The 23034-nt window shown below is 47.0% G+C and overlaps 1 protein-coding gene across 3 annotated transcripts in view; it reads left to right on the top strand.

The window, feature by feature from the left end:
* Positions 1-17570: 17570 nt before the first annotated feature.
* The window catches only part of HOXC13 (homeobox C13), a 29730-nt gene continuing 24266 nt past the window's right edge, over positions 17571-23034 (top strand). For 2 of the 3 annotated variants that reach the window (XR_016348152.1, XM_075901635.2), the window contains exons 1-2: positions 17571-18313; positions 20509-20723. Coding sequence is in view for 2 of the 3 variants with exons in the window: in XM_075901635.2 (XP_075757750.1) it covers positions 17650-18313; positions 20509-20723 (879 nt within the window). In the remaining variant the exon portion in view is untranslated. Of the gene's footprint in view, positions 18314-20508; positions 21668-23034 lie in introns of those variants that run through there. The other variant, XM_006129812.5, reaches the window with a different exon arrangement.

Below are 23034 nucleotides of genomic sequence, written 5' to 3'. Positions count from 1 at the left end.
GTGTAAAATCTCTCTAACATAGAGTTGTTTATGTGTTTGTTTTCTTGTTTATTTTACTAACAAAAGCAGCGAACAGCTAATTAATAGGCAGATGGGTAGATTCGTGGGGTTAAAAGATTCCGGTGAATTAAAGCAGCGCTCTTTATTAATGACATTGATTATTTCTGCTCTAAATTAGGCCCCAGGATTTTTTTTTCTTTATATTTAAATGCAAAAGTTGCCAGGAAATACAAGTAGAAGTCTGTATGTTTATTTCTACAAAGGAGAAAGCGCTGCCGTAGGAATTAGGAATTAAGTCTCCATTCTCGTGTGTGGTTGTGGTTTTTCCTTTCAAGGGGCGATCTCAGTCCGCTTGCTGTGTTGTGATGATTACGAGGAAGTCCTGACTTGAATCAATATTTAGGAAACTTCCAGGAAGCAAAATCGGTAGCGATCACTTCTACTGCTCCGGGACAAGACATTTTGCGGTGACCTGTAAAAGCGCCCACAGGGCCGACTATTGCACAGCAGGAACGATTGACAGTAAAACAGATTCTGCATTTGGATATTATCTTTGCTCCTAATGTGCGCGCTAATCTCCCAGGACAGATGGGTCTGACTACCGATGGACGCATGCCTTGCAAAGAAATATCGGGTCTTGGGCGGCAGGACAAGAGTATTTGGCTCAATTACCATAATAAGTTACTAGAACGTGTCTTTTTGCCTAAAATCCCACAACATTCCTTATACAGGTGAGTTCTTCCAAGTTTCCTAATAAAAGGGAGGAATGTGGAGATGGGATTGTGAGGTTTAGATTTTGTTTAAAAGCTGGGATTGTGGTACTATTTCTACCAGGTTTTCTCAGCTAAAACATAGCATTGCCTCCCCAAATTTGAGGGATTTTCTGGTTAAAGTCCTGGTGGGGGGAGGGGGGAGCTATACGCAGCCAGTTACTCTTGTGTTGTTCTGTAACTAGCTCTATTACGGGAAATGCTGGCTAAAAACGAATGGAGTGTTAATCCTTGCGGAATCGGACCTTAGAATTAGGGTTCGCATTATTGGCGCGGGAGGGGAGAGGTGGTTCGTTTGTCTACCTGTCTCGGAGGTGACACTGTATCGACTTCCTTGTCCTCCTGCCGTGGGAGCACTGAGGGATGAAAAGTGCGAGGTTTGTACCATTGGGGAACACTACTAGTTACCTCTCTCCACTCTGAAAATTTACCATTTATTCCTACCCTTTGTTTCCTGTCTTTTAACCAGTTATCAATCCATGAAAGGACTTTCCCTCTTATCCCATAACAATTTACTTTCCTTAAGAGCTTTTGGTGGGGGACTTTGTCAAAAGCTTTCTGGAAATCTACATATAGCATATCCACTGGATCCCCCTTTTCCATATATTTGTTGACCCCCTCAAAGAACTCTAGCAGATTAGTAAGACATGATTTCCCTTTACAGAAACCATGTTGACTTTCCCCAACAAATTATGTTAATCTATGTGTCTGACAATTTTATTCTTTACTATAGTTTCAACTAATTTGCCCTGTACTAACATTAGACTTATCAGTCTGTAATTGCCAGGATCACCTCCAGAGCCCTTTTAAAATATTGGCGTCATATTAGCTATCTTCCAATCATTGGGTACAGAAGCTGATTTAAAGGATAGTTTACAAACCACCATTAATAGTTCCACAATTTCCAATTTGAGTTCTTTCAGACTCTTGGGGGGAATGCCATCTGGTCCAGGTGACTTGTTACTGTTAAATTTATCAATTTCTTCCAAAACCTCCTCTAATGACACCTCAATTTGGGACAATTCCTCAGATTTCTCACCTAAAAAGAATTGCTCAGCTTTGGGAATCTCTCCAATATCCTCATCCATGTATCTGTCTCCCCCACCCCCTCTATCTATCCCCGTATAATCTATCTATCTAGACCGTATTGCTGTTCATTTGACTGGATTTGGATACCCTCTTAAAAGGGACGTAATTGGCCCCCTTCCTGTTAATTAAAAAATACAGAAATAATTAGAAAGGCAAAGGAGTAGCCAGCTATTACCCCTCCCCCACAACCTCTTTACCACTTCAGAATGGTCCATCTGGCTGTTTGACCCATATGTCTAGGTCAGACCCTCACATATGGGGCGTGGTCGGAATTTCCAATGTGTACAAGATTTTCCTGTCTGTGAGGATATCTCCCTTTCCCTCTTACTCCCACAAAAATGCCTCCAGTTTCGTTATTGCCCCCCCATCCCTGCTCTGCTTGCACGCCCATATGGACCCTCTCGGAATTCTAGACTCCGCATGTTTCCTCGTCTCTACAACGGTGACGCAATTGGCACCAGAAACGCGGTTACTGGGCAAGATCCCAGGTATGTGCCTTCTTCTGCCTCTCCGGGTTCTTAGTTCATTATTATTCTCCTTATGTAAATACTATAATCCTGGTGCGTTTAGTCCCACTGACCCCCTTGATCAGAGCCTGCGAGGCTTTCCCTGGGGAGCTGGAAAAAGTGATGCGCTCACCTCCCAATGGGATTCAGGACCCTGGCACTATTCAAAATCCCAGGATTAAAGGACGGGCTTTTGCCATCCTACTAAAAGCAAAGGAAACACTCGTGCGTCCGGGGCCTAGTATCCCACAGCTCCTTGCCCCATCCGTCCTGATGAGAACCAGCCATTCACATCAGGAGCAAAGATGGCAGAGGACGCCCATGCAGATCTGGGGATGGCGACACCTCCCCAGAGATACGCCGCGGACCTGTCTCTTGAGCCAGCTCGTTAAAAGCTCCACACCCCACAGCCGCTGTCTGGGTGCTCCCCTGGCCTTCAAAGAGGATTCCAACGATTGGCCTGGCAGAAGCCGAACTCCACCCCAGTAGGACATGGCTTTGTTGGGCGTTTGGCGCACGGCTCATGAGAGTCGCCCGTGAATAGTTTCAAGTTCTCAGAACCAGGTGGGCCTTTTGGGGGAGTGGCGAGGTTGTTGGACAGCAGGAAGGGGCTGGACTCTTCCCTGCTCTCAATGGGGTTGGGGTGGGACGGGACACTCCATTATTTTAAATGGGGAGGGGAAGAGGATCCCAGTTTCTCAATGGGGTGAGGGGAGGAGGTCCTCACCATTGTTTTCACAGGTAGGGATGGAGGAGGGGCCTGTTTCCACTGGGAATAGGAGGGCGTGGAACTCAGTCTTGCTTTCAGAACGGGAGAGCGGTGAGAGAGGCCTTCTCCGTACGGGTGGGGAGAACTCGTCTTGGTTCTCAGTAGAAGGCTTCTCCCTTGCGCTGCAAAGGAAGGAGCGGAGGTGTTCCCTTGTGTCCTCCATGGGAGCTGCTGGCAGTCGAACACGCTGGAAAATCCAGTCACTGTGTGTAGGTACCTAACGGGGAGGGGAGCTCTTTTTCTGAAACTTTAGCCCCTAGTGGCCAAGGCTTAAATCTTGAAAAAAAAAATGAAGCCTCCAAAGAATCGTTCAGTGTTGCCACCCCGACCCCCACTGACACTTTGACTAAGTAATGACTGATCTTTGGCTGGTCGCTGATCTGGAAGCTCATTTTCCCCTCGTGTTTCACAAGGGGATCCCTTTGTGGGCCAGGGTGGTCCCTCTGTTCTGTGTCAGTGGGGCTCATGGTCCCGGATTGCAGTTCCTGGGTGTACAAATGACCATGGTTACTGGTAATCATTGGTAATCTACTACATGTTTGAGAGGGTCTGTCTGTGAGTCCGTTTGCTCAAGAACTCCTCCTAAATGGTCAGAGCTAGGACCACCACGCGTGGGAGACAGCTTCTTCTTGCCATAACATAAAGCATGGTCAGGGTTTGGTTGGGCCAGGACAATTGGCTGTGCCTGGAAGGGGTTGCCTCATAAAACCATACAGAAAAGACAGAATCAACAGGCAGGTGAAAGGGGCTGGCTGGGGGAGACCCCCCCCTCTATTTGGAGCCTCCCAACATCTCAGGTTCCCTTTAGGGAGGGTGGGAGGCTGAAGCTCCCCTGCATTTCCTATGGGAACATTGTTGGCTGTTCCCCCTTGTTCTGAAAGTGAGGGGAAAGTGCAGAATTTGCTGCATTCCTCACTCTGACTGCAGGGGGCAGACCAACCTGGACCTGGTCCAGCTGAGGGACATGCTCCCCTCCCCCAGCTGTGCTGGCTGGAGCTGCAGCTGCCATGGAGAAGTGCTTCTCACCTGGCCCCAACCTGCTGTTGTGAGAGAGGCCTGGGGTTGTCCTCTCTCCCCAAGGCACCCTGCACCTCTCCTCCCCAGCGCACTGATTTCAGGGAAGCCTGGACATTTTCATGTGATTTTCCCAACATCAAAACATTAATTAAGGACCCGAGCAACGCCCTTAATCTTCTAGTAATGAATACAGAACATTACATCGCTAGAATGATCTGTCTACCACGCAGGCTTTTGTGGCGGAGGTGGTAAAATGCGGTGCAGCACAATGTGCTACCTTTCCTCTGGCATGCTAGGCCCTGCCTTTCGATCTAATCTAAGATGGTCTATAGGAGCCTTTGAGCTTAACCGTAGAGAGAGAGTATTAACCCTTAGGATCTGCTCCATAATGTAACCCTTAGCTGGCCCAGCGTCTCTCAGCACAGACGGTGGTGGAATATGAAGTTCTAGTGTGCTGTGGTTCTATGACTTCTCTCCTGCCACCGGTAAAGGAATCAGTGTATCAAACAGAATTTGCCAGATCTGAAGTTTTCCAGGAAACTTTCCCCACATACCTGTTGGCTTCCCCCCTGCCTCTCCCCACCCCCTTTTCCTTTTGCAACCATTGGAGATGAACTACAATTCTCCACACAAACTTTTCTATTAGGCTCCGTCCATTCACCGATCCAGACAGGGAATATTGGAATTGGTTGCCAGAGACCCCTTTCCGTTCAGGCTACATGGCTACCCAGTCTCAAATCCGACTGTATTTCCAGTGAGTGAGAGATTTGCCTGGAAAAGGAAGTGAAAAACGACAACCGTCTCCATGCCAGTGTTTTGTTCCCAGGACAGCCGCCTTGTCAATTTCCTCACCCTGAGGTTTTGGTGTTGTTTTACCCGTTACCTAAGTTTCAGATTTTTCAGAATTACTCATTTAGCACAAAATAAGAACACATAAGTAAAAAAAAGGTTTTTTTTCTTTCATTCTCTGTACATCTCTTGCCTTTTCCGTACAGCCTTGCCATCCTGCTATTTGTCTAGTAAATGCATATCTGAACATGCTTCTGGATTAGTCAGATATTTTAATCTTTCTGCGGGGATCTTTCTTTTTTATTATTATTTTAATCCTGCACAGTAAATCACTTGAATATACTTTTATGTTAATGTCCTAAGATTTGAGAGGATTATACTAGGCAGAAATAAGAGACAATATCCCATAAAGAACAGCTATGTTCTATGCAGAGAAATAGGCATAATTGCTCTATAAATTACTTATACAACTTTTCCAGCCGAAAACCCTTTTTGAAATTAAATTAAGTGGCAATCCAGTCATGTTTATATGACCATACCAATATATAATTCCATTTGCACGTTAATTCGTGAGGATTTTGTCTGATTGTATATTTTTCTCAGAGCTCGATCTTATCAACAGAGCTCTTTACCAGAACCACATTTAATTTCTTATCAAGATATGTCCCTGTACCAGCCCTGTGATGTGGAATGTTTGTGCATTAAGAGTTCCGTGCGGCGGATTAGCAACATTTTGTTCAATTCTACGCCATTTGCAAAAATGGGCCTCATAAAATAGAATATGATTGAATCTGAGGCATCCTGAGAAAAATCATCTAGCTTTTTTTTTCTTCCAAATCATTGACTCTCAGAAAAATATATACTTCTTGGAAAAGCCTGTGTTAGATTTTAGTCTTTTGCAAAGCTAATTGGAAGTCATTCAAAGACTCCTGTTATTTATCCCTCCGCAAACTACATTGTCTGTGGTGTAGCAATGTTGCGCAGCTGGGCCGTTTGCACGGGGAAGATTTTAGCGCGCGCTAATGGAGCTTAGTGGCTGTTTTATATAGTAGCGTGGTAACTATTAGCAAGTATAAATCAAACTCACCAGAGCTCAGCTTGATGGCTGCCGTCGGAGGAGGCTGGAATATTAAATCCGGGATGGAAACGACAGAGCGTATCAGGAACTCCCTGTCACTGTGAGCATCAATTTGGGGTTTGTTGACCTGAGAGGTTTGTTGCTGAGGCTATTTTCCCCTCTTTTTTTTACCTTTATTGACAGTACCGCCTGCATGCAGGTGGCAAAAAGTGAAAGTCGCGTATTAATCTACCTCCTTGTGTCCTCCATGCAGCAGTGTGGACACACAACGGCCCTTTGCGTTTCTAAGGAGCGCGTATCTTGTCCAAAATGTCAAGACTTAGCCTACCCCCTCTCCAAGAAACAGCCACCGCTCACAACGCGCTTTCATTTCTGCGCCGCTGGTTGGAGAATTGGGAGTGCCTAGGTGCTGGGAGTAGGGGTCAGGAGGAGGTTTTTAGGGGGGGTCCCATTGGCTACAGGGGATACAGTTTGGTTCACGGGCTCTCAGCTGCACCCCCACTGCACAAATGGTTCCTGCGCGGGTATCTGGATCATGCGCTTCCGAGTTTAACCTTCTTGAAATGCGAAACAGAATCGTCTTCGAAGGGGACCGTCGCTACCACCGTTGCATAAGGAGGGGTGTGTGTGTGTGTGTGTGTGTTCTGTTTTGCTAATTTTGGGGGCCAGTTTTGCATCGATAGATGAAGATCCGGGAAGACCAAACTCCTCGGATATGTTTTGTAGCTTCATTCTCATCGCTAGAGATGCTAAAAACAAGGGCTTCTGCAGCGCCATGTAAAATAATTCATTAGCCCCCCCAAGGAATTTGCAAACTCCCGGGAAGGCCCTCACCGATCTGTGTCACGACAGCTCTCCACGCAGCGACCTCTCGGTTACTTTTTAAACCAAGGGGAAATAAACTAGATCTGTGTTCACAGGAAAATTCCGCTGCCCACCACCCCCGTTAGGTCTTTGTAGAAGAGCAGAATGCCAAAAATAAAACGTACTTACTACTGGAGCTATAGAAAATCACTGCACAATCTCTTCGATTCCGAGGGCCCGTTCTCTAGATTTGTATAAAATAAAATAAAATAAAATAAAATAAAATAAAATAAAATAAAATACGAGAAAGAAAGCTGGCTCGTTCTTCATGTCAGCCATTAGATGGGTGCGAATAGGACGCACTTCGAATACTCAGAAACAGGTTTTCTTTTACATGCGCCTATTGATCTAAAATATTTCTTATTTCGAGTTGGAAGCCAGTGGCATAACAAAAACCGTCTTTCCAAAAGGATCCTCACCCCCTGCGCGCTTGCTAACCAAGCAAGGGACGGGAGACACACATCTGTAGCTGACAAACGTTTTTCCAGTTGACATTTTAGCAGGGATATTTATCAGGAAGTAGCGCTTTGTCTAATATAACGCCACGCGGTTAGATTGGTTGTACACTGCACTAACACACAGCTCCCCTAATATACTCACATGTCCATGAGTTCTATAAAGTTTCCATCCTGGACTTTCTAGCTTTCTATTCTGGTTAATACATTATTTTACGTGAAAATGTCTCTGCCTTTCGGAAATGAATATTCAACCCCCCCTCCCAATGTGTTGATTTGAAAAGACGAATTTAGATTTATTTTTCAGGGTCTGATAGCCTTATGCACCGGGAGTAGCACTTCCCCCGTCTCTTCTGCTTGGAGTAGGTGAACCAAAGTGGCGGGTGGATGGAGATAAGACTACGCGCTTTTTATTTGCCCTGGGAGCTATGGAATCCAGCCGTGGTACATGAGTGCTCGCCTCGCAGAAGTCAACGGAGTTTCACAAACACAAGAAAAGCAACGTTCTTGTGAAGGAAAAATTCTTTCCCGTGGACCTGCCTGAAGCTGAGCCCGGGAAGTCCCGGTGGTATGTTACCGCTGTCAGAAGACCAGTGCGGAATTTGGCTTCATGGTGACTTTTTCAAGGGGAGCAGGACGAACGAGAAACATTGGGGAAGTAAACGGGTAGTTCTCAGAAATCCAAATGGTAAATAGCAGATCGTGCGGTCTGTGGCAGGAAGACCGCGTTCATTCAATGCATGAGGCTGCTCTTCCAAGGTACCGCCAATGACATTCAGCTGGGGAATACAAACCGACAAGAGGGCCATGATGTTGGGGACCCTGCCGTTTGGTCTGCCCTGCCCGTGTTCTTTCCAGATAAGGAGAACAGGAATTTTTTTTAAATAATTTGTATCGAGTGTTTTCCTGGAAGGGGGGGGGGGGAGAAGCTTTCCTTTTCAAATCTGACAGTTCAGTAACAGAAATGTGATTTCGAAGAGTTTTAAAGTTTTTCTGGGAATTTTCAAATTAAACAATTCGAGATTCTCTCCCTCTCCCCCCTCCACAAATCTGTTTGCAGTTCTAAGGGGGATATAGTTATTTGGCTCCGAACTGCGGTAGAAAAAGGCACTTTCCCCCAGCCTCTGGTCCAGTTGATATCCTGCCGTCTGACGTACATAACATGATATTTCCCCCATTACAAAAGTTCCACATCTTAGCCCTGTACCAGCCCAGTCCATCCCTCTGCAGGGACAAGGTAATGGGACCTCGGAAGTTACCCTCCATGCTTCGTGTGTACCTATGGCGCGTCACACCAATGCACCTACGTGCGAAGAAGACATTTCGGAGGCTTTATTCTTGATTTTGAGTGGCCAGTGTGCATCTGTCCAGTCCAGATTCCCTGTCGCCGCGGTTCTTGCCCGTAGGAAATAGCAGCTCAACGCCACAACGTCTTAACTACCAAGGAGACTAGTACAAATAATCATAGATAGTGGGGGAGGACAGTGGGACCGATGGCTCTGGAAAGTCCTCACCTCGAAACATCAGTGAACTGGAAAAAAAAACTTTACATCTGCGGGTGGCCAGAAATTTGTTCTGAAAATTCATCTGGATGTTTTAGATTGGAACTGATGTGAAAAGATGGTTTAAGCAGTTTGCATAGTGTGTGTGTGTGTGTGTGTGTGTGTATGTGTGTGTGTGCATGGTCTAAGGTTTGCATTGTGTGTGTGTGAGTGTATGGGCTAAGCAGTTTGCATTGTGTGTGTGTGTGTGTGTGTATGGTCTAAGGTTTGCATTGTGTGTGTGTGTGAGTGTATGGTCTAAGCAGTTTGCATTGTGTGTGTGTGTGTGTGTGTGTATGGTCTAAGGTTTGCATTGTGTGTGTGTGTGTGTGTATGGTCTAAGCAGTTTGCATTGTGTGTGTGTGTGTGTGTGTGTATGGTCTAAGGTTTGCATTGTGTGTGTGTGTGTGTGTATGGTCTAAGCAGTTTGCATTGTGTGTGCGCGCGCGGAGAGGAATTGGACTTGACAAGAAAAGAATGTAACTACTACTATTTTTAACACACGTATGTATTTGTACATATATATATATACACACTCTCACTCACACACAGATACACACACACAGCGAGCGAGCGAGAGAGAGAGAGAAATGTTTCTGAAGCTCTTGTAATGTGCTCTGGAAATTATCGGGGGAGGGGGATGTTCTCTGTCCTGTGCTGTTTTGCAGGAGCTTAGACGCCCCCCCCCCCCCACTCCCTTCTGGCCTCCGAAGTGCTGAGACAAGAGGATTCATTGTAGAAGCGGCCGATGGCTCTTCAGTTAGTCTGTAACTGGAAAAAAACCTTAACAAACAAGGACTAGTCCAGCAGCACCTTACAGACTAACAAAACACGCAGATGGTGTCATGAGCTTTCGTGGGTGCACCCCACTTCTTGGAACCTAGTCTGAGCAGGCCAACCCCACTCCCCTTTTCTCGGACCCTCCCTCAACAATTATTTACACATTTTAAACTAACTTCTCCGCGATACGGGCCCTGTGTCACCCACTTGCCATTTCGAACTGTTCAGAGACACGCTGCTGGGAAACGTGGACTTTAGGAAAACACTTTGGGCAACCGAGAATAGCAGCAATAGAGCATCTTCTAAGTCCTCTCCCTTCGGTCTGAATTCGGTACCCGCGCCCAGGGCGGAGTGCGGTTAATACGCCTGCAACAGGGTGGGTTGCTTTATGAGTTTCTTTTTGCTTTCTGCTGACAGGGGTGACCTGGGCTGGCAATAGGCTACGATTTTGAAGCCTTTGCTTGCTGGAATGAGACACACTCACCTTATGTCGATAAGCGACATGATAGCAAGTAGGAAAGGGGAAGCGGTAATTGTCCTTTTTTAAATACCATGTTGAGCGAAATACCTTTTTTTCCCTTTGTCAGTGAAGACCGAAGTATCGAAAACTTGGTTCAGATCTGGGGAGCCGTTAGCATGCGGTGCATTCTTTATACTCACTCCTGGGGGTGAGGGGAGGAAAGTTTCGTCTCTCTGGCTCTGGGAAAGAACGCTTCAACTTTTCCTAAAATGGGCGTTTAGTGATCAAACCGTTATGTTTCACGGTTCCATTGTTTTACTCTTACTCGTTTATATCAAATAGTTTTGGCTGCTTTTATTTGGTAACATAAGAAGACAATTTACTCGCTTACCAAACATCATAGTCCTTGAGCTGAGGCTTGGCTATTTTTCAGATATCAAGTCGGACGTGAGATGAAGAAGAAGAAAAATATTGTGACTGAACGGTGACGATGGGAATAAAAAACCTAGGGACATTTTGGGGGAGGGCGGGGCATTTTCGTGTGGGCCCCTGGGCGACAGTGTTTTAGAACGCCCAACTTTTCTCGCTGGCATTGCTAAATCCTCATCGAAAACGTCTCCTGCAAAAACAAGTTTCCACTTTAGGAGGGAAACTTTCTCCCGTCGCCGCGTGACTTTTGTCGCTTATTTCCTGACACACGTTTATGACGAGAACACATCTCAGAGCTTCTGAATTGCTTCCCAGCTTTCGCGTTGCAGCTAAACCTACTCTGGAAATATTTCACGCTATTTGGGTAGGCGCATCTTTAAAACACAGCCCTCCCGTGTGAAGCCTTTCATTTTCACGCCACAGGGACAAACATAAACATTTCTTGGAGGGGGGACCACGCACTCCGACATCTTCCTAATACAACTGACTTCGAATCTCATTTGCTCTACCGAGTTGCTGCCTAATGAGGACAACTTGCGGTTTCTTGCATTGGTTGGCCCAGTCTCGCATCTTGAAGGCGTCAGATTGCGGAGAACTGCGGGATGGAGAACAAATAAACTAAACCTCACATCACTGACACCCCCGACCCGAAAGTGATTCTAATTTTTTTTCAGAGCTTGATTTTAAAATAATCTGGGAAGTCCTGTCCGCGTCTAAAGTGAGGTGAGATTGTCAGGGACCAACGTACCTAGATTTCCTCGGCTCCTTCTGAGGAACACGCGGAGCACAGGCTGAACAGTTATAAAAGCCCTGTCTGGTGAGGGGCTTGTTGACACAAACGCTTTTGTTCGTGGGGCGGGCTGCCGCCTCTTTTAACTTGGAATTGAACTTGGACTTCCGACGAGACGAGGCCCTGCATTGGAGAGGTTTATGTGTCTGCCTCGGAACCATTTCCTACCTGCTTGATCTGAGCTGTGTAAAAAAAAGAAGAAGAAGAAAGGAGGGCGCATTCCCAGGCTTTGCGCCCCGCCGCCGGCCCCCGCGAGCCTTGCAAATAACCCCCCTTTCCCCACAGTCTTTTGTCCAGGCGAGGCGACCCCCAGAGCAGCAGGAGGGGGCGGGCTGGGGATCACTGCACTTATGGGGGGTGTAGAATGTAGCGAGGTAGGGGGGTTGCTTTCATGCCCATGCCTGGTCCGCCCAGCCAGAGCGAAGCTGCGCGCCGAAGGGTCCTTCGGGGAGGCGTTGCCACGTTGGTTGGGCTGTGCCCGCTGCTTAGGACCAGACCAACCCGAACCACAAGGTATTTCGCTTATTTCACTGTCTCCCCGGATCGCGCCCGAGGGGGAGGGGACAGGAAGGGGCGAGTGGAGGCCAAACCAAAACGGACCGTGCGTAAAATCGCTCGCTTGGAGATGGAGGAGGAAAGGGAATGGAGACTTGGTCTCCAGTGCCCCTCACCAGGCGTTCCCACGTGGGAGCGCTTCCATGGCTCCCACTTTTTGATGTTTTTGTGAAGAGGCCCCGCGTTTTGCAGCACAGATGGTGCTCCTGGTTGGGAAGGAAGCGGCTTAGATTGTCGCATCTCCCACCAGTCGTTTGAGCCCCCGACGAAACGATCCTATCCAACTACCAGCCGCAAAATCCCAGCGGCCTGTATGGAACCGTCTCCCTACAGTAGCCTCCCCAGGAATTGAAATGTGGGGGGTGTTCAAATTTAAAAGGGGGGGTGTCAGGGCCAATGAGGGGGTGAGACCGTGAGCGTGAAGGTGGGCTGTATGGCAACATAGTTCACAAAACTGGTGGGGGGTTGGGGAAATTCAGGGGGGTATACACCCCAAAAGGGGGGGGGGTGTCGGGAAATCCCTGTCTCTGTTGCAAGAGCGCTGCCGAGTCCGGGCAGGCTCAGATAAGGTTCACCTCCATCCAGGCCATTTTGTAAGGTCCTTTGGTCACAAACCCCGCAGGGCAGCCAGAAGTTTCTAGCCCCCTGGACTCAACTCCGCGTTCCCGAAAACCCACATCTCAGCCTCGAGGATGTAACGGAACAGAAAACTCATCCAAAAGTCTCGAAAAGGGATTTCCACGCTGGCAATTATTTATAGGCTGCGCATTAGAGGTAGCCTGGGAGAGCTTTTCTTAGAAATTACTGGTAGCCTATGGAATGCAATATCCTAGTTTGATGACTGAGTTTATACTCCAGAGGGAGTATATTGATTCTAAGGAGGGGGGGGGTACCACGAGCTTTATTTCCCACCGTGGCTCAAAACCTGATGATGTCACCGCCCCTTGGGTCTACACACAGGATGGAAATGCAAGGTCTTCTTTTCAGTCGATGCAAATATTGTAGTTGATATTGCATTTGGGTTTCTTAGGCATTGATAAAAACCCAATTGATTCCTCTGTCATGTGGCGAATACATTTGCCATTCTCCGTTGTATGTATGATAGAGGTATACGTTTCCGAAGTCACAGGGCAAGAAAGTTTTCACAGAGCACTCAGAAATCACCAATGTACCTAAGATCTCAACAAAACGTGTGTGGGTAGGTGTGGGTGGGTGTGGGATGTAGATTGAATAATTTCTTAGCTGTTTTCAATCCAAAATGGAAACAAAGGACTTTTATTTTTATGTCTATCTCATCAAACCCAAAACGTGTTTCTTCACGGGATGAATAATTACATATAGTATAATGCTGCTGCTATTTGTACTTTTCTCATTAGCCATCATTTTCCTTGCCTGAGAAAGCAATACTTAATTAAGGGCCATGGTAGAGGTAGGTGTGTTTTCTGTGGGCCTTTTGAGGCTATGGAGTCATTACAACAGATCATTATTTTCACGAATAGTGTAGCCATTGTACAAACAGCACATTCACTCACAAAGCTGTCTTTTTAAAAGTTTTGCAAGTCTTTGCTATTTACTGAGCATTGGAACACGAGCCCCTCTGGGTGAAAGCTGAAGGAATATCTACTTCATTTGCAACAGAAAGTGTTTATTCCCAGCATACTTCTGTGAGAGGGGAACATAAATGAACGTCCGACGTTAATACAGAGTGGAAAGAACGCTAAACTAAAACAAAACGGGAAAAGACTCGGGGGAATTCATTGGAGGATTCGCCTGAGCTTTGCGTTCTTGCAAAGCAACATTGTACTAGCTAAAAGAATAATATTCATTTCTCCATGGAGGGTGCAATTCATCCGGCTTTTACTTCTTTTACAGTGATAAAATAAAATAAAATAAAATAAAATAAATTCCACTTGCCCCGCAGTTCTTCCTAGCATCCCCGTACGTTTCTTATCAGTAACTGAAGCTTCCTAATTGAGTTTCTTTTTTTGTAAGGTCCATTTGTACCCCAGAGAATCGCCCCCTTTTAAAAAAGCACTACCATGGAAAATATTCCCATTCATGAGACGTGGCTATTGTTTACGGCAATATAAATAATGAAGGTGATGCTATGAGGTCAGAAGTCAAGCGGCTTTGATTTTGCAACGTTTGCTCCCATTTTTTTTCTGGTCTGAAAATGAAACTGGGGAGCAGTCAGACGCCAGAACAACTCTTAGCCTACCGCCCCCTGCATTCTGTGGGGGCGCGTCGCTGGTTTTCGGTCTGCTTGCCCGTGGCTCTTTTGAAGATTCATATTTGGGGTCAGCACCAGGCAAAGCAGATCCCTATTTGAGGGGGGGGCGAGCAGTTTCAGTGTAATTCCACCCCTAGAATTTACTCTCGGCCCTCAATCCACCGCTTTGCTAGCAGAGGAAAATCCGCTTGTTTCAATGAGCTGGGCAATTGGATGAAATTTTCCAAAGCTCAGCCCAGGCAGAGGCAAACACAGGATAATCGACACAACGTGCTTTGGGCAGTCTTCCCTCCTTCCCCGCAAGCTTTATCTCCCCTCTTTCCTTCTGCATTTCCCAGAAACCGGAGCTGCGTTGGGCTTGTTCCTAGACCCTGGGCCGGAAAAATTCCGGAGTCTCTTCTTCGCCAGGCGCCCTCCAACTTTGTCCTAACGTTCTGTCTGCACCCTGCAATAATAAACGGAATCGCGAAGTGCGACGTTTAATTAAACCTGCATTTCATTGAAATGGGAATTACAAATATCCGTTCATGGCCGTGGAAAAGATCGCGCTCCTATTTGTATGTGCCACTTTGCCTGCCGTGATACCTTCAAACCATAGTGCTTCGAAACCCGACCTCTCCACCCTAGTGCTTCCTGCACCTTCTGATCTACCACTGATCCCTCTTCCACTCCTCCAGGGTATAATATAGGGGGCATGAGGCCGCCAATATTCTTATGTTAAATCTTTAAAATATAACATTTGACCTTCCTTCCACATCTGAGGGACAGGACATAAGCTACAAAGTTAACCTATTTCATACAACTAGACAAGGGGGCAATATACAAAAAAGGGGGTTCAAATAGAGGGGGCGTTTGGGGAAGACGAATTGGAGCTTTGCTCGCACAGAAACTATGTACAACCCCTTTGTTGCTTTTATAACAATCCACTGAGAAGGTATTTTCTCCTGGAGATTTCTCGATGAAGAGAAGTATTCAAAGGAATGTAAAGTGCCGGGCTTTTTTTTTTGGGGGGGTGGGGAGTGTTTAATCTTTCATTTAAAAAATGACACGCTGGTATATTTTCCTATGGTTTTTAAATAGTAGTGACCCTTTTAAGGTGTTGTTACCCTGATTTCTGTCCGAGAGAAAGATAATTCCTGGGAAGCGAGAGTTTCTCGGGGACTTTACATGTCACTTAAACGCGAACTGTGAAGTTCATTCGTGTCTGTCTGTCTAGACATTAATTAGGAACTGACTTGTCTATTTTGCCTTGACCTTGGACTTCGACTTTTTTTTTTAACTTTAGCCCAGGATTTCTGAAAACTAATGTGCCTTCCCGACGACCTGGCGTCCTGAGAAGGAAACTTGAAGTTTATTCAAAGCGTATTTTTCACATCTCTCCCTAAAATGTTACTTTTCTGCTTGGTTTGAGTTATTGGCGGAGTTGGTTTTTCACTTCCTGGAAACTTTTGTTTAATAGTGAAAAGAGTTCACGCTTCTTGCGAAGGAAAAATGCGTCTGAAAGATGCAAATAACTCTACGAAAATGGATATTTAAAAAGCCCTGCAATTAACATGGCATGTTAAGCTGTAAAATATATACAGTGAAGAAACACAATGTGTGTAATACATTTATTACTGTAATGTTGGTCTTTTTAAATCTTATTTGCACAATGCTTAGCTACTTCGGATATAGAATTTTATGTTTGGATATGGCTGCTTAATTCCGCCACATGGAGCAAACCCAGTAGGCAAAAATCCCACGATGGAGGACTAACCCCTTTGAAAAGCACTTGACAACATGAAAAGTTGGGAAAAATGCAGAAAAAGCCAGATCTGGCCGATTAGAGCCCCCAATGTTTTTTTTTTAAAATTCTCGTGGTAAATTTCTCCAGCGTCTTTCTTCTTCCTGGTGCCCTGAATTACTTTGCAAGTTATTTCTGAACACTTATTTTTTGGAACCGGGGAAAATAATCGCAAATTTCTTGTTATTTTTTCGCACGCCTGAACTCACTTTCTTTCGCATCATTTCACGAACGAAGACCGAAATTAAATTTAACTTTACTCTGCAAAAGCGGGGAGGGGGGGTAAACCCCCATAAGCCTCTTCCTACCAATCTCTCGCCGAGTAATTTGCCCTTCTTCTATTTTGTCTGCTTCATCATAACCCATCTATCTTGGACCCTGTTTACATTTTATAAACTGGGTTGTGTTTATTGTCTCCTGCACTTCACACACAAATCAGTCCTGGCTCATTAGCGCGGATTCTTTTTCTTCCATAGCCCGCCTTGGTGCCGCAATCTGCATTACTGAAGTAGCCAAACATTCATAACAGGAGCTAATCATATAATCGCGGCCAATCCCTTTAAAACCTTCCCCGTTTGTTCTGCACGACAGATTAAGTATTATTAGTTTGAATTACTAGGGAAAAAACAAGAAGATAAAGTGGCCATTATTACAATCTTGCGTGCGTTAGGTTTTCCAATGGTAGCTGAATTTAATACCAGAAAAACAGCCGCGGGAGGGGACGGGGAGAGGACAGAGAAAAGCACCTGGCAAAGAAATATACACCAGGTTAATCCCCGTGAATCCCATGAATCGCCCCAAATTAGATATTATTTCTACTATTTTTAAAGTGACCATCCGCCGGAAGTAGTCCCTGATTTTGAAATAAAGGGACAAATTATTACTTGCCCTCCCGCGCACGCACACACACACGGAATTACACAGGTGTTATCGAGAAGTTGAGTCTTCCTGTCACCTAATATCCAAGCGGACGACAAAAGCTTAAAAAAAAGAACTAACATAAAACCAGCAAGCCGCCCCAAGGGGGTTTACTAGGGAAGGCTACTTAGTCTATGAGACCTACCGGTCCTGTTAGTAGGGGATGGGCGGTGAGCATGGAAGAATATTCTACTGACGAAGCTTCCCCTTCCTTCATTCCAGTTGCCTTATGAGGGTGTTCATAGATTTCCCTTTTAGCTCCCACCTGACAAAGGAGCCCTCTCATTCCTTAGCCCCCTCCCTCCCCCGTCCCTCAGGGCATGCCTGCAAAGAATGAAACGCTTCAGTCAACTCACATGGGGGGGGGGAGTATTTTATATTTTACATTTGAAAAAAATATTTGTTGAATATCCTGGCTATGCTGGAAGGCAGCTAAAACAGAACCCCACGTCTAAGTCCAGCTCTTTGTGTCGGCCAAATACTGAGTTTCCCAATCCCCTTATTTAGGGCTACACTCACAGGGGTGCCTTTAATTCGCCCTGGTGCTTGTCCTAGGAGTAGCCAATAGCAGCTGCTCCGTTCCCTTCCCCAAAGCCAGGAGGGACTAGCGGATTGGACGGGCGGCGGAGCACGTGACCGGGGCCCCAGATTTATGGCGAGCGCTTGGCAGGTCACGTGGCGCCAGGGCGGATTTCTTAATGAACTGCCCCCCCCCCCGGCTCTGCGCATGCTCGTGCGTGAACAATATGTGTGTGTGGGGGGGGAGGGGGGATGAGGTGTCTCGGGCTGGGAAGTCGAGTTTTAAAAAGCGCAGGCAGACCATGCCATGACGACTTCACTGATCCTGCATCCACGCTGGGCGGATACCTTGATGTACGTGTACGAGGAGCACCCGCATGAAAACAGCCAGAATAAAACCCCAGCCATGGAGGCGCTAGGTGGGACCTGCCCAACGAGCCACTGCAGGGATCTTATCACGCACCCCGTTTTGGGCCGGCATTCCGGCCCCATCGGGGCGCACCAGGGTTCTGTCTACACGGATATACCCGCTCCCGACGCTGCCAGGCAGTGCCCTCCGCCGCCGGCCTCGTCCAACGCGACTTTGGGGTACGGCTACCCCTTTGGAGGCAGCTACTATGGGTGCCGGTTCTCCCATTCCCACAACGTGAACTTGCAGCAGAAACCTTGTTCCTACCACCCGGCCGAAAAGTACCCCGAGCCCAGCGGCTCCCTGCCCAGCGAAGAACTCTCCTCCAGGGCCAAAGAGTTTGCTTTCTACCCCAGCTTTGCCAGCTCCTACCAGGCGGTCCCTGGCTACTTGGACGTGTCAGTGGTGCCGGGGATCAGTGGACACCCGGAGCCGAGGCACGACGCTTTGCTTCCCATGGAAGGCTACCAGCACTGGGCGCTCTCCAATGGCTGGGACGGGCAGGTCTATTGCTCCAAGGAGCAGGCACAGTCTACCCATCTCTGGAAGTCACCTTTCCCAGGTAGGCTGCTCTGAGCTCCAGCATGCTTGTCTGCTTACTAACCGCCCGGTTATGAAAAAAAAATCGCTTTGGAATGCCTTTTGTGCGGTACTATGTGTATGGACACGTACGGGTAAGAAAGTGAAGCAATTATGCTGACATCCAAAACACATCCCAGGAGCCTGGCGGTTGCTGGCAAAGTGGGCCAAGTCTTTCCCTTGTGTTGCCTCCCCTCCCTGCCTCGGTCGCTGCTCTTTTTGTGGTTTGCTTTTTTGTTTCCAAGTTTCTGAGCTCAGGACGCATTGCACGTGCCTGCTCCTCTCCCGAGGTTTCGCTGGACAGGGCAGGTGGCTTGCCAGGGGAGGGGTACAGTAAATCTTCCGGTGCTTGCAGAAACTGGGTGCCAAGTGACAAATGAAGCTAATGCGGGGGAGGGGGCTGGCAAACCCCCCAAAGGGATTTCCCTTCATCCAGGTGGAAATCCTGACGGAGTTGCAGCCTCTGCAAAGCTTTGGAGGACTTTCTGGTGCCTTGCTCTCTTGCTGCTTGGGAAGGAAATGCCACCATGCATACCAAGGCCCGGCAGCTTGATCTCCATGCGCTGCAGTAAAGTCGAACTGAAGATTTTGTGCCCCACGCCCAAAGAGATTGGAAATATGTGGGTGCCCGAATTCGGCTTCATTTCTCGGCGCGGGTAGCCGAGAGGCGGGAGAGGCAGCCAGAAATTAAAGTCAAATAATGTGCCATAATGTGTGTGTGTGTGGAGGGGGGGGTTAAAACCGTGTTGATTGAGGGGGGCGTGAATCTTAGAAATCCCCATTAAAGCTTGTTGGGTTTCGGTGGCTGTTTTGGAGAGGCTGATCCAAATATTTTCCTTTCTCCCCTCTACCTCCCCCCCCCACCCGAGTTTATAACCACGACAACAGAATCCCAGAAGTGGTGAGGATTTCGCTGGGTAGTAGGTTCGTCTCGTTCCTAGATCTAGAGCTTATTGTACAACCCTGGTGGCACAAAGTCCTTTTCCCAAGCCGGAGAGAATGGAGCTCTTTACAGATACCCTTCGAGAGTGCATTGCTGGATAGAATCATGTGCTGTTTTGGGGGCAGTTGCGGTTGGAGGCAGAGAGTCTATTTACCTATAAAGGCTCTTTCGAGTGTGGGGCTTGTTTCCTCTGCGGGCAGTATGGAGGAATGAAGGAGGCTTTCCATGGGAGGGCTGGGGGTGCTAGGGCTGCATCTTTGGGCCTTTATGGAAGCCCTTCTGCAGATGTTCCTGGAGCTGGCGTTCTCTTGGCGAACCACACAGAGAACAGCTGGGCGCAAGGTTCCAGCGGGATGACGCGGCGATATTTTTGCGAATCCATTCCTGCCAGGAATCGCAGTGGACATTTGCTACCTGCCTAATTGCGTGATGGGATGGAGTCTGCGCTCCACGATCTGAGCGAGTCTTGGGTTAGTGCCTTGAGACCCGGGCAGAAGGAAGGCGCCTAATTCTTTTCCCAGAAAAATGATTGTGGCTTGCCTGCGGTGCATTAGTGAGGTCTGGAAGTGAGGGCGTTCACATCCTCACTGCCCCTTTGCTGTCGTCTCTCTGGGCGATGTTTCTTAAGTGTGGGTGCCTCTGGAGAGAGGAGAAATCGAGAGACCTGTTTAATATGAAGCGCTTTTTCTGTGTGCTTGGTTGTGCGTTTAATGCACCAACCCCACTTTGCAAATTAGCAACTGATGCCGAGCGAAATCCAGGCTTCCTCAGTTGGCAAATGGTACCCGAGCTGCAGAAGAGAGGCAGCACCAAGTACACAGCAAGGGCCCAATGTGCGGCGAGCCATACAAAAAATCATAATTAATAAGTTCCTGTTCGCGGGCCGGGAGTAATGGTAAAGTCAGATATTAAAACTTACGGGAGGTTTGAAAAAAAAAGAGGGGAGAAACTTTAAAACCACCCCTCAAAGGTATCTGGTTGGAAGGTCCAGTGAATTCGAACTGCGGGTTATTTCCTTAAATTAACTGGCGCTTCTTGTTTAGATCTGAAAACCCACCTAGCCAGCGTCTCCTGGGATAGTTGCATTATTGCCAAGCTAAGGTCTTCAGACCCTAGTCAGTGAGTTAGCTAGCCCCCCTCTCTCGTAGTTCCGTCTGTCTGTCTGTCTGCCTCCTCCCGTCGGTTTCAGGGAGCAGAGCTGTGTAACTGGTTTATCTGTCTCCCCATCCCTGCAGATGTAGTACCTCTCCAGCCAGAGGGGAGCAGCTACCGCAGGGGCCGGAAGAAAAGGGTCCCCTACACGAAAGCCCAACTGAAAGAACTAGAAAAGGAGTACGCAGCCAGCAAGTTCATTACCAAAGAGAAGCGTCGAAGAATTTCGGCCACCACCAACCTGTCCGAACGCCAAGTCACTATCTGGTTCCAGAACCGCAGGGTCAAAGAGAAAAAGGTAGTTAGCAAATCGAAGGCTTCTCACCTTCAGGCTACCTGACAGAGAAAGGTTTGAGGGGGGTGGGCGTGGGGGAGGGGAGGCACCAAGGAACAATCGCGGATATTTATCGGATCCACCTGTATAATGGTAACAACACCCATTCGGACTCTGCCATGTTTCCATTGGCCATTGACACCCACGCAGAAAGAAACATTAACTTTGGTTCTGTCCCCGGCCCTCTTCCGCCGTCCTCCCACTGTGAATATCTCACCGGCCGCTCTCCGGCATCCCCCCCTAACCTTCACCGTGTGTATGAAAAGGCAAATGTCGGTTTGTTCTGTTGCAAAGGCTCGAATCCTGAATGTTATTTTGTAACTGTATAATCGCCTCGCACAGCCCCGCGCGTCCTCCGCTGCATCTCTCCGGCTGCGCCGCCCGCGGATGTCACAAGTAGGGAGACCCGGGTTCTGTAGCAGAATTCTATCCTGTTACATTAGCCCTGTGCCCCTCCGCCGCACAGGAACCCCCTGAAATAAGGCTGCTATCGTGCGAAGAGAATATTTTTATTATTAATAATGTTATTAATTATTGTTAATATTATTCTGCATCACTTACAAAAATAACAAATACTCGTGTAGATCAGCCAGGACATGAAAAAAGTGACTAGCTAGCCAATACATTCCTGAGCGGAAGTTCTCATGAGGGTGGGGAAAGATTATCTATCTCTCCCATCAAACTTAGAATGGCCGGTTTGGTTTTTCGCAGACATGATAGAAAATGCACCATGTTGTTCCTGGTTCCCTACGCCCCAGGAACGTCGGGTCAGCTCAATGTCAGCTCGGTCTGTAAAAGCGATCTTTTTTTTTAAATGTCTTGTATCTGTATATACTAGTGTGGTGTCCAGATATGTACTGAATGCAGATCACGTTTCTTAAAAATAAATATCTTTTTTTTTTTTGCTTTGATAATGGCCTGCTGCCGAGATGTTGTTATGGGTAGTCGTACACAGTCGTGGACTTGATTAACGCTTTTGAGGCAAAATCAGAGATAGTGGGGTTTACTCTAATGCAACCCCCACCCCAAAGTAAACAGCTGGGGGGGGCGCCTCAGAGCTAAAACCTGATAGGAAAACGGCCAGGAAGGTGCATTTGGAAATGTGTATGGGATGAAGAGCAGACTGGCGCTCAAAGCGTCAACACCTACAAGCCAAAATATGGGACTGGAAGTGGGGTTATAGTGGTTCCTAAATAGGGGGAGACGCTCCGATCCCTTATCTTCATGGACAGCGACTATATTCCTGTGCCAAGCAACGGGGAGCGGACTTTTTGGAAGATGCTTGCTCGACCGTAGCTCCACATCCTTGCTTATGAGTCTGCCCGGCTCGAAAGGTGTATTTCGCTAAACCAGTTTGACTCAGCTCCGTTCAGAGATAAACATCTCGACCCTGCCTTCTTGTTACTAAACCAGCGGCAAGATCATAATCCGTAACCTGGCTGCATTGATTAATAGGCCAGTTAAGAAAACAAACAGGCTGCTTCGAACCTTGTGTGCTTCCAAAAGGGAGTTCCTTTCAATTCCGAAAGTGGTTTAAAAATATTGTACAGTAATTTGTTTCCAGAGGCGGGTCACAATATACCTTGGTATCTATTAAAATTAATCACCTCGTTAAATTGTCCAAGGAAAAGACTTTCTGAAAGTGATGTAACCTTAAAACAACATTATTTTTGCCTAAATTTATACTAAAAGGGAAGGAAAGTCAGGAACAAGCAATAGAATGAGGGGGGGAGGGGGTAATTGGTAGACTGTACACACAAAGCATATGTGTGCACGTGAGTAGATACCTGATTGATACGTACGTCAACACTTGTATTAAAATAATACGAGCATAGATACATATACAAACGTGTGTGTGCGCGCGCATTATTGTAATGCGCGTGCTGATTACTGAGTATAATGCCTACGCGCACGGAGTTCATGAAACCCAATATCCTGGAATTCTATCACGTATTTAAAAGTTTCCAAGGGGCCTTCCAGATACACTTAGAGGCATGGAACATTCCGCGGGAGTTGATGTTATCACGGGCGTATTTCCTAAAGCTGGAGATGGAATAATGCGACCTGAGCTGAAATAAATATTGGGTTATTCTCATCGGTCAAAATCTCCCTCCTTCAGGGGTGGGAACGAACAGAGGGTAAGTTTTCTTTCCTGAAATGACTTTTTCCAGATAATAAAATAGGCTTTTCCTTATTTTTATTTTCGGACATATTGTTGATTATATTTTTTCAGTGAAAGTAATGGCTTTTAGAAGGAGATAGATAGATAGATAGA

This window comes from Pelodiscus sinensis, chromosome 31 (assembly GCF_052426305.1).
Source record: "Pelodiscus sinensis isolate ZL-2025 chromosome 31, ASM5242630v1, whole genome shotgun sequence".
NCBI classification, from domain to species: Eukaryota; Metazoa; Chordata; order Testudines; family Trionychidae; genus Pelodiscus; species Pelodiscus sinensis.
This window is presented reverse-complemented; position numbering and strand designations above follow the sequence as displayed.